Source organism: Trypanosoma conorhini, assembly GCF_003719485.1.
Source record: "Trypanosoma conorhini strain 025E chromosome Unknown Tco_14.4_contig_00171, whole genome shotgun sequence".
Lineage (NCBI taxonomy): Eukaryota > Euglenozoa > Kinetoplastea > Trypanosomatida > Trypanosomatidae > Trypanosoma > Trypanosoma conorhini.
This window is the reverse complement of record NW_021704253.1, coordinates 1-10,638: the sequence shown is the minus strand read 5'-3', so window position 1 is coordinate 10,638 and position 10,638 is coordinate 1. Positions and strand designations below refer to the sequence as shown.

At 59.5% G+C, this 10,638-nt stretch overlaps 4 protein-coding genes across 4 annotated transcripts, besides 7 other annotated features; all 4 read left to right on the top strand.

Annotated features, from left to right (window-relative positions):
• Window positions 1-319: 319 nt before the first annotated feature.
• Tco025E_03681 (tetratricopeptide repeat domain 27) lies at window positions 320-2,944 on the top strand (the record flags this gene model as incomplete). The annotated part of the gene is made up of 1 exon (XM_029370599.1): window positions 320-2,944. The coding sequence occupies one exon, from the start codon at window positions 320-322 to the stop codon at window positions 2,942-2,944; it is 2,625 nt and encodes an 874-aa protein (XP_029229376.1).
• Window positions 2,945-3,122: 178 nt separating this feature from the next.
• Window positions 3,123-3,155: a sequence feature (GA-rich).
• A 488-nt stretch (window positions 3,156-3,643) lies between these two features.
• Window positions 3,644-4,915, top strand: Tco025E_03680 (uncharacterized protein; the record flags this gene model as incomplete). Its single annotated transcript, XM_029370598.1, has 1 exon — window positions 3,644-4,915. The coding sequence occupies one exon, from the start codon at window positions 3,644-3,646 to the stop codon at window positions 4,913-4,915; it is 1,272 nt and encodes a 423-aa protein (XP_029229375.1).
• A 156-nt stretch (window positions 4,916-5,071) lies between these two features.
• Window positions 5,072-5,110: a sequence feature (GA-rich).
• An 81-nt stretch (window positions 5,111-5,191) lies between these two features.
• Window positions 5,192-5,212: a microsatellite.
• Window positions 5,213-5,539: 327 nt separating this feature from the next.
• Window positions 5,540-8,695, top strand: Tco025E_03679 (nat10 protein; the record flags this gene model as incomplete). The annotated part of the gene is made up of 1 exon (XM_029370597.1): window positions 5,540-8,695. The coding sequence occupies one exon, from the start codon at window positions 5,540-5,542 to the stop codon at window positions 8,693-8,695; it is 3,156 nt and encodes a 1,051-aa protein (XP_029229374.1).
• A 16-nt stretch (window positions 8,696-8,711) lies between these two features.
• Window positions 8,712-8,743: a sequence feature (A-rich).
• Window positions 8,744-8,776: 33 nt separating this feature from the next.
• Window positions 8,777-8,834: a microsatellite.
• A 307-nt stretch (window positions 8,835-9,141) lies between these two features.
• Window positions 9,142-9,163: a microsatellite.
• Window positions 9,164-9,245: 82 nt separating this feature from the next.
• Window positions 9,246-9,286: a microsatellite.
• A 96-nt stretch (window positions 9,287-9,382) lies between these two features.
• Window positions 9,383-10,594, top strand: Tco025E_03678 (organic solute carrier partner 1; the record flags this gene model as incomplete). Its single annotated transcript, XM_029370596.1, has 1 exon — window positions 9,383-10,594. The coding sequence occupies one exon, from the start codon at window positions 9,383-9,385 to the stop codon at window positions 10,592-10,594; it is 1,212 nt and encodes a 403-aa protein (XP_029229373.1).
• Between the last annotated feature and the right edge of the window lie 44 nt (window positions 10,595-10,638).

Sequence of the window (10,638 nt, the reverse complement as noted above, 5' to 3'; positions counted from 1 at the left end):
CAACACACACATGCGGATGCAGCGGCGGCGTGAAGATGGTCCTTTTGATATATATATATATACTTTTTGTTTTTCTTCGGCAGCGGCAGCCGAGCGGCAGGAGGGGGGGTCACACTCCTCTGCGCGGCTCTCTGCGTCGCCTCTGCACTTACTCTTCTTCCGTGTCTGCTCCTCGACTCCCCCCATCCCCTCCTTGCCACGTGTGTGGCTGTGCGACAATTACGGCGACACCGACGCAGTGCGAGTCCGGGGTACTTCAAGGCTGTTCGCCGCCGGTGTCGGCCTGCGAAGCAAAGCAAAAAAAAAAGAAAAGAGGATCATGGGGGAGAGCATTCCCGCGCTGCTGCTCCGTCTGCCGAGTGTTGGCATTGACGAGAGGCACGTGCGGGATGGCCGCGTCACGATGTCCATCGAGGACGCGTCCACGGCGGCGAGCGCCTACTTCCAGCTTGTGGAGGACTATTTGCAGCAGGAACAGGCGTTGGACATTGAAAAGGACATTGCTCCGGCTGTAGACTTCGCGCTTCGCCTCTTCAATGCGGAAAACTTCAGTGGGGAGTTGGTGCCCGCAGAGCGGGAGGAGTTATCGGCGGTGCTGCAGCGTTTCACCATGGCGGATGCGCTGCTTGAGCGCTGCGTGCAGCGGCTGCTTGTGAGTGATGGGGAAATGCCACACCCGTGTCTGCGTCTGAGTGCACTGCTGCTGTGCGCCCTAGCCATTGTCTGCAGCAAGGCGCCGGGTGGTGGGCGACCGCTCGTGCCGTATCATTCCGTTTGGCGGCTGCGAGTTCACATGCGTCACCAACTCGTTCTGCAGCATCGGGCGCATTCCGTCTTTCTTCACCTTTCCGCCTGCGTGGACGCCGCCCTGGGGCTGCCGGAGGCCGAGCTCAGTGTTGAGCACCTCCTCGAAGTGGGCCATGTGCACAATTATTACCACCGACGTGACACCGCCGCCGAAACGTTCTGGCGGGCCGTTCGCAAGAGCGGTCTCACCATCTCCGAGAGCGCCATGCTGGGCGTGCGCACCCGATGGCAGCAGCAGCAGCTTGTGCAGATGGTGATGAACGCGCAGAGTGCGCTGCCGTTCACCCCGCGACCCGTTACCGATGCGCCGCGGGTGGTGATGGGAGAGGAGGACGGCCATGACCTTCTTGACCGCCCGCGCGAGTCCGTAGAAACGCCGGCGCCCCCGCTGCAGCCACTGCACCCGCTAGACAAGGCCCTCATCCTCGCCCTCTGCCTTGACCTTCGCAACACCAACCCCTATCATGGGCTGACGCAGCATCACATGCAGACGTACGTGGAGCGACTAATTGTGGACCCCGCTCCTGCACCGTTCATGATTCAGTGTCAGACGCTCCTTCTGCGCAGCCGATTGGAGCGTCGACGCAATCGGGTGCAGGAACGGGCCTTTATGCAGCTGACGGAGTTGGTGGATCAATTCACCGCGGCACGCGACCCCACACGCAAGACATTTCACCGCACGGAAAGCGACTACTTTTATAGTGTGGCATACCCATCTATTTGGCAGCTAAAAAGCGAATATGCTGACTTCTGCTACGAAGAGAGCCTCTTTAAGACGGCCCTTGACGCCTATGAGCAGGTGTTGGACTGGGAAAATATTATAAAGTGCTGCAAGGCACTGGACAAGCGAAAACGGGCGGAGTCTCTCGCACGTGAGCTACTTGAGACTGATCCATGCAACCCTTTGCTGTGGGTGGCGCTCGGAGAGGCGACACGCGAGGTCTCGCACCTCTGGAAGGCGTGGGAGTTGTCGAACCACCGATCCGCGGCCCCGATGCGGGCCCTGGCGAGGCTGGCGCTCGAGCGTGAGGAGTACAGTAAGGTGGTGGAGTACTTTGATGAGGCCGTGCGGCTGAATCCCGTGTTTGGCGGGGACTGGTTTTCGCTCGGCTACGCCGCGATGCGGCTCGAGCAGTGGGATCGCAGCGGGGAGGCCTTCACGCGCGTCTGCCAGATTCAGCCAAATGACGCGTACGCGTGGAACAATCTTGCCTCGGTGCTGCTGCGCGACGGGAGGCTTCGGCCGGCGTTTAACGCCATGAGTCAGGCGCTGCGCAACAACCGTCGTGACTGGCGCATGTGGCAAAACTACTTCTCCATTGGCTGTGAGCTGAAGGAGGTGACAGAGACGACGAATGCGCTGAACGTCCTGCTGGAGATTGCGAAACGCAACACGCGCCTGGAGCGGGAATCGCTGAACCGCTTTGTAGACAACGCCATTGCGTACATGGAGGGACGCATCCCCGCCAGCTCTAGGGATCACGTGGAGGCGGCGGAGGTCTCTCACGCCTCCGTCGCCCTGGTGGACGATGACGGTGCTGCGGAGGCCGAGCAGCACGTGTGTGACCTCGTTCCGCTGGGAAGCGAACTCGACATGCCCGAGGCGTTTTTGGGGTCCGGCAACTCGGCAGCAGCAGCTGCGGAGGCGGAGCGGGTGCACGCGGGCATTGTGGACCGCTACAAGCAGCGCATGCGAGACACGTTTAAGCGCATCACCGACCTCTTTGTAACAGACCCGGATATCTACGCCTGTGGGGCGAAACTGCTGCGCTACATGGACGGCCCCTTGAGGGCGTACGAGATGCGCCTGAAGGAGCTGCGCTGCTGTCAGCAGAAGGATCAGTGGGAGCGGGATGAAACCCGCTTTGCTCGCACCTGCGAGTGTCTTCACGAACTGGCTGCTGACGCCCTCGCGGCGGCGGCGATTGCCCCCACCACGGGATCCGAGGACCGGGAGGATGTGCAGCGCGGGGCGGTGGCGGCGTTGGATGACACGCTGAGCAACACAATGGCCGTCATTGAGGCGGCGCAGGACTACATGCGCGAGTCCGCGGACTACGACAAGCTGCGGTCGGTGCTGCTACCACAGCTACGCAGCGGCCTGCAGAAGGCAAAGTCGGCGTTTAACTCAGGCTAAAAATGTTGTAGGGAAAGAATAAGTGGCAACAAGGAACAAATAAAACATGACCGGAATCGTAAAAAAAAAAGCAAGCAAGCAAACGAGGAGTAAAAGATGGAACAAGGAGAAGTAAGAGGCACGTATGTACTTTGTCTCTGCTTCCCCTCCCCGAACTCCTGCTTTGTGTGGTTTGCTGCTCTCACTCACTCGCTCCCTCCCCTCTCTCTCTGCCTGGGATGCATATGCTCTCGTAAGCACCGGGAGGAGCGGAGGGGTTGTGTGTAGGCTTCTTGTCTGTGATGGAATCGTGTGTGGCTGTACAGGTCATTTCTGTACTCTGCCCATCCCTCACTGACCTCTTCTCGTTGGCGTCTTCTTGACTGGCTTCTTTTATTTTTCCCCCGCTACGGCGCGCTCTGCGAACCCTCCCTCTCACGCACGTAGCCAAAGCGAGGGAAACGAGGAAGGAAGGCAAAACACACATCAAGAATAACAAACGAGGCGTGGCGGCGTCCAGCGTGCGGGGGCCGGGGCTGGGGCGAAGGAAAACGCAAGCGTTTTCTTTGTTGCGTTGCCGCACGGTCGTCCCTCTCGTTTTTGCTCCCGCTTCATTCACGGCAGCCGGGATTTGTGCCCTCCACACTGCATCGCCGCGGCTCTGGAGACGGGGGAGGGGGGAGAGAACGAGCGCGTGTGCCGTGGGACGGTGCCAAGCGGATGGCGATTAGTAACGACCACAGTGGCTGTGCGCGGCCGGAGGCGGCAGTTGCGTCGTGTGCCCCACGCGACGCGGGGGAACTTGTGGCGTTGCCGCCGCACGGCGCGCTGACTGCGTCTCCCCGGACGCCGGCGGACGACCTCCGGGAGGAAGAGGCGGTGCGGAGCGAGGTGGCGGTGCAGCTGGCGGAGAAGGTTGTTGTCCTCCGCCGGCAACTGCGGCGGCGGGAGGCGGAGATCCAGGCGCTGCAGTCAGGCGACGGGGGCGGCGTGGCCGAGTTGCAGCGGAAGCTGGCGGAGATGGAGACGAAGGGGGCGCTGTGGCGGCAGCGCGTGAAGGAGGCGTTGCGGGCGTCGCAACGGCGAGAGCAGGCCCTTCTCGCCGAGAACATTGCGCTGCAGCAGCGGCAGCAGGAGCTACAGGGGAGGCTCAATGAGGCGGCGTTTCGCCTGGAGGCCGGCGCCCTGAGGAACGCACGGCGGACGGCGCAGGTGAGTCGCCACAGCCAAACGAATGAATCCACGGAGGAGGCGGAGTCTGGGGATGATGACTCGTACGGCGGCGACGCCCCGGTGGTGTCGGTCGCCGGCGCCAACACACTCCCCCCGCGGCAACCGCAGCCATCTCCTCCGAGTCCCACGGCCCGTACGCCGTCGTATGTGGTGGCGTCCATGGAGAGCCTAGCGGCAGCGGCAGCGGCGGCGGCTGTGACACCAATGCAGCCTGAATTTCTCCCGGACGTCGGCGGTAAAAGTTCTCTCGTATTCCCGCCCCCGCCCCCGCCGTTCCTGCTGACGCCGCGCGGGAATTCAAACCCCAACGGTAGTCGTACTAATGGCAGTCCGAATTGCCCACTTGAGATTTCGTCGTGCGACCCGGACAGCCATGCACAGGCCGCGCCGCTCATTGTTGCTGTTCACTACAACAACTCGGAGGGGTGGAGTGTGGAGACGAAGCTGCAGGTATACCCCGGCATGACGGTGGCCCAGCTGAAGTCGCATTGCTGTTCACAGTTTAACGATCGCTACCAACTGCAGTTGGACGCCGGCGCACTGTGTGTTCGCTACTACCACGAGAAGGCGAACCGGCATGTGGTGCTGTCTGCCTACCGTGAGCTGCATTCCTTCGCCTGTTTCCAGCGGTGCGGGCGTGAGCAGATACCCATTACACTGCAGCTCGCCACGGAAGACCACCTGGCAAGGCTTGTGCATGACACAATGAATCTTGCGAGTGTGTCAAGGCTGAATTCTCCGCATGACCGTGCGGAATGACCCTCCCCTCGCCTCCGCCGCTGCCCCACCCTTAATTATATCGAGTTTTCAACTGTGCCTTTAAGTGAAACGAACCATTACCCGGCTGCGTGACTGGGCGCCGTCTGGCGGCCGTGACGCCGGTGCCGCCCCTCGACGTGCTCGTGGAGGACTTCGTCCCTCGCTTGCTCTCTCTCTCTTTTTCTCTCATCTTCTGGCTGCTCCACGTACGCCTCTTTTTTTTTTTGCCGCGTCACTTTGTTTCTTTCTTTGCCGCGGTGCGTGGCCGTGGCTGGGCACACAAACACACACACACACCTGCTGCGCCGCGCTGTGGGATGAAAAGAAGAGGGTGGGAGCGCTCGCGGAAGTGCCTCAACGCGTAGGAGCGGCGGAGGAAAGGAGCAAAAGAAAAAAAAACGCAGGCCTAACACAAACAAACAAAGGCAGCAACAACAGTAAGACGAATAAATAAGCAGACGACGTCGACTAAGCGAAGTGAAGGGAGTGGGGACGGGACAATTGGAGGGCAGTGGGAGTTGGCGGCAGGAGCAGCACACGGCGTAGGAGGGGCATCGCGGCAGCAGTGAGGGGCGACGCAACAGGAGAGGGAGAGACAAGTTCATTGCTCCTACGACGGCTGCAATGTCCGCCTCCGCCTCGGCTGCGTCAACGGCCCGCTCCAACGCCGCCAGAGGGGTGACGATTAAGCGCAAAGTGGACGATCGCGTTCGCCACCTCATCGACAATGCGGTGCACAAGAAGCACCGAGCTCTGCTGCTTCTCGTGGGTGACCGCGGGAAGGATCAGATCGTCAACCTGCACCAGATGGTCTCACACGCCAACCACAGCGCCAAGGTGAATATGCTGTGGTGCATGAAGAAGGAGCCGGATTTTGGCTCCACGAGCAGCAAGAAGCAGGAGAAGCGTGCGCGGCTGGAGGTGAAGGGTGGCATGTCCACCGAGGCCACGAAGGAAGCTTTCCAGACGTTTCTGGCGCAAACCTCCATTCGCTTCTGTCAGTACAAGGAGACGCACAAGATTCTTGGTCAGACCTTTGGCATGGCCGTGCTGCAGGACTTTGAGGCCATCACCCCCAACACACTTGCGCGCACCGTGGAGACGGTGCGAGGTGGGGGACTTGTGGTCATAATGTTCCGTGCGATGCGCTCGCTAAAGCAGCTCTACACCATTGCTATGGACGTTCACGCACGGTACCGCACAGAGGCCTTGCGGGATGTTGTGCCCCGCTTCAATGAACGCTTTCTCCTCTCGCTAGTGGATTGTGATACGGCGCTTTGCGTCGATGACGATTTAAACGTGCTTCCCATCACTGCAAAGATGCGGTCGGTGGAGAATGCCCGCACCGCCAGCTACGACGCGGAGTTGGCGCTGCAAGGCCGTCAGAAGCACGAGGCGGACTTACTTGCCTTAAAAGATCGACTTCGTGGGAGCAGTGAGGTGGGACCGCTGGTGGCGGTCTGTCAAACCCTTGACCAGGGCAAAACGGTTCTCTCCCTGATGCAAACTGTTGTGGAGAAGTCGCTCAACACAACCTGTGTTGTGACGGCGGGTCGCGGCCGTGGCAAGTCCGCAGCACTCGGCCTCGCTGCGGCTGGCGCACTCGCCCAGGGCTACAGTAACATCTTTTGCACGGCCCCGTCGCCGGAGAACCTGCAAACATTTTTTGAATTTGTGGTGCGAGGATTGAAGGAGTTGGGGTACACAGAGCGCACCGAATTTGAGGCCATGCAAAGCACGAATGTGGAGTTCAGCAAGTGCATCGTGCGCCTCAACGTCTTTCGTGAGCATCGCCAGACGGTGCAATACATTTCCCCGCACGACGCCTCAAAATTTGCCCAAGCGGAGTTGGCCATCATTGACGAGGCGGCCGCACTTCCGTTGCTGGTTGTAAAGCAAATGTTGGGCCCCTACCTCGTCTTCCTTTCCTCGACGGTGTCCGGCTATGAGGGGACGGGGCGGAGCCTGTCCATGAAGCTTGTCGCAGATATGCGGAAGCATTGCGGCACGGATGCGGGGACGGGTGCCACGGCGGCGGCGGCGGCAGCGGCTGCTGCTGCTGCAGGGAGTTCCGATGACAGGCGTTTTCTCCGCGAAATTTCGCTAACGGATCCGATTCGCTACGGCCCGAACGACCCAGTCGAGTTGTGGTTAAACAAACTACTTTGTCTCGACGCGACCGCACGACCTGTCGGCGTAAAGGTGTGTCCGCATCCCAGCAAGTGTGAGCTCTACTACGTGAACCGTGACGCTCTTTTCTCCTACCACCCGCTTGCGGAACAGCTGCTGCAGACGATTGTGGCCATGCTGGTGGCGGCGCATTACAAGAATCAGCCCAATGACCTGCAGCTGATGTCTGATGCCCCTGGACACCATTTGTTCCTTCTCTGTTCTGCGACGGTGGACGCCAAGAATGGCCTTCCGGATGTCTTTTGCGTGATTCATGCCTGCGAGGAGGGGCAGGTGACATCCGAGGCGATCAAGAGTAATCTTAGCCGCGGTCTGCGGCCCGCGGGCGACCTCATTCCCTACACCTTGTCACAGTGCTATCTTGAGGAGGGCTTTGCCAAACTTGCTGGGCTGCGCATCGTGCGCATCGCCACCAACCCCGAGCTGCAGCGTTCCGGGTACGGGTCGCGTGCACTGGCGCTGCTGCAGGAGTATTACAGCGGTTCCATTTCCCTTCGTGCGGCCCCCGCGTCTTCCTCTTTGCCGCAGGAGGTCAACGGGGCTGACGTGGTGGAAGATGACGCCGTCAGTTCCATTATTCAGCCGCGAAAGCGTATTCCGACCCTGCTTACCCCGCTGCTTGAGCGCCCATATGAGGTGATTGATTACCTTGGCGTGAGCTTTGGTGTGACGACGCCGCTGTTTAATTTTTGGCGGCGAGCCGGCTATGAGCCTTTGTACCTGCGCCACGCCGCGAATGAACTGACAGGCGAGCATAGCTGTGTGATGGTGCGTCCAATTGGCTTGGACCTCGCGCTGCTGCGAGCGGAGTTCCGCCGGCGGTTTATTCCACTACTCGCCATGCCCTTTCGCCAGCTTCCAACGGAGTTGGCGTTGAGCATCCTGAAGGACATTGACGTGAATGACCCACAAAAGCTGGCCGCCGTCACGGACCTTTCCCGGGCTGCCGAACACACTGTTCGCGTGGGTGGCCAGGTGCAGTGCACCTGGCCCGAGCTGGAGCGGATCTTTAGCAGCAATGACATGAAGCGGCTGAAGCTGAACGCTACCGCCTTTGTGGAGGGTGGGCAGGTCTTGGATCTGCTGCCTGCCGTGGCGAGGCTTTACTTTGAATCCCGGCTGCATCGCTTGCCGGACGGCGCCGAGGGCGTCGTGCTGTCACACGCCCAAGCGGCTGTACTGCTGGCGGTGGGTTTGCAGTGCCAGACGGTGGAGCAGGTGGCCCAGCAGACGGCATTTGCTGGCGTGCCGCCTCAGCAACTGAGAGCCTTCTTGCAGAAGGCTGTCTCCCGCATCGTGGAGCACTTCACGCGGCTGCAGAAGCTGAAGGCGCCAGGAACGAATGGGACGGAGGCAAGCAACGAGGCCGAGGCCGCGGAGGAGCCGGATGAGGATGCCCGTGAGATTTACGACAACGATGGCCAACTCGTTGGACTTTCAGTGGAGAAAAAGGTGCGACGCCCGATCAACGTGGACTCCACACTGCTGCGGGACGCCAAGTCCTCGCTGCAGGGGACGAAGAGTGGGGTGGGGAGTGCCACTGGCCTGCAGCGCGCGTTCAAGCGATCGAAGAAAACTCGACGCAGCTAAAGGGGTGACAGTCGCATTTTTCATTTTATTTTGTTTTTCTTCCTCTTTGTTTGTCCTTACGCTGGAAAGACGGAGGGGGAAGTGTGTGGTGTTGTGTGTTTCTCCCTGTGTGTGTGTGTGTGTGTGTGTAGGCGTGTGTAAGAAAGTAGACGTAAGTGTTAATTGGGGGAGGGGGGGATGTGAAGCGTCGTGCATGGAAGGGAAAAAGTAACCCCTAAGCGTTTAACTGTGTACACCTGAATTCACCACGCACTGGCGGCTTTGCTTTTGGCCCTCCACTTTCTGCCACCACTGGCAGGCGCGTGTGCGTGATGGGCGCCAATGCACAAACATCCCTCCTCCACAACCACCGGGAGACTGAGAGAAAAAAAAAAAAGGAGGTGGGGTGTGTGTCAGAATGCCACTGAAGTTTCCTGTGTGCTTTTTTTTTTCTTAGGTGTTATGTCCCTTCTTCCTTCCTTTCTTCCTCGTAGTCTGCAGGCGTAGAGAGCGGCCACCAGCCGGCGTTACAGTCACCTTCTCTAGTCTACTTTGGGGCTCGCGCATTGAGTATACGTTTATATTTATATATATATATATAAAAGTATACATTGCCTTTTTTTTTCCTGTTTGCTGCGCAGGCCACCGTGGGGAAGCAGCGGAGATATCACGGACGGCCAGAGAAGCACAGCGCTAGAGGCAGGGGAGATGACGGCTGGCGCACTGCCGTTTCTGATTCTCGGCTGCGGGGCGGAGATGGGCTTCATTCTCCACACCCGCCTCATTGCCCAGAAGGTTGAGCAGGAAAAGGCCGAGATGGTGATGAATGATGTCGTGACGCATATGTTTAGTCCAGAGTTCCTGGCAGAGCTCTTCCGCCCACAGCCGCTCTACTCCTACGCGGCGGTGAAGGAGGTATTCAAGTCGTTGGCAGAAACGTCCATTATGCACCTCTCTCCCGTGTCCATGAACAAGCTGTTTGAGCTGATGGCAATGGGGATGAAGTACCAGCTCTTCACCCTGCGCCATCCGCTGGAACTGGTGGAGATGACGTGGACACACCTGGAGGAGCTGGAGCGACTCCTTACGCCGCTGGCCCAGGCGAGGCTTTGCCCCGTCTTTGTCATGCTGGAGGCTTTCTGCAGCCAGCTCTCGCATGGAGACCTGGCGGAGATTCGTAAGGAGCTACTGAACTTCTTTGTCGGCCGCAACACGCTCATCTCGGTGCTCATCAACGAGGGCATGCAATCGAAAACTGGGCAGTTTTTCTTGCCTGCAGACTACGCCCTTCCACCGCTCTCCGCCTGCGAGCCGCCTGGCAGCATCCGTTACTTCAAAGGCGGGAAACTGGAAGCGTCAACGGTGTTTGAGCATCAAGACGCCGCACTACGCCACCCGCCGTCGGTGCCGCCTGGCACCTGGGACCCGATGAACCCAGCAACGCGGATGACGAAGAATGGGACAAATATGTACGCCCCAAGTCAGCACGCGGACTCGACGCATACGGAAGCAAAGATATCGCCATTGCCTTCGACGACCACGAGGACGACGTCGCCCGCGGCGGCCCCGTCGCCGGAGACCACGAGTGCGGTGACGGGAGAGTTGAACCATTTATCGCGGCTTGTGGGATGTGGGCAGCCTGCCCCGCAGCAAACGTTTAAGCTGAGCCTCTTTGACGACATGGACGAGGATGGTTTGGATGGCCGTGGAGCCGGCGCGAGAGTGGGTGGGGGCGCCGCGGGGACGTCGGGGGGCCCACCGGCGTCTTCCACGAGGCCTTTGACGCGGATGACCAAAACCGATGTGGAGTCGCAAAACAAGGAGTTGTTTAATATTATGGACGGCCTGCGTGTGGACAGTGCAACTGTGCAGCTCTCGGCGAAGGGCGGCGATTTGTTGGAAATTATGGATGAGGATTGAATGTCAAAATAATACAAAATAACAAGCGAAGAAGTTCTCATAGT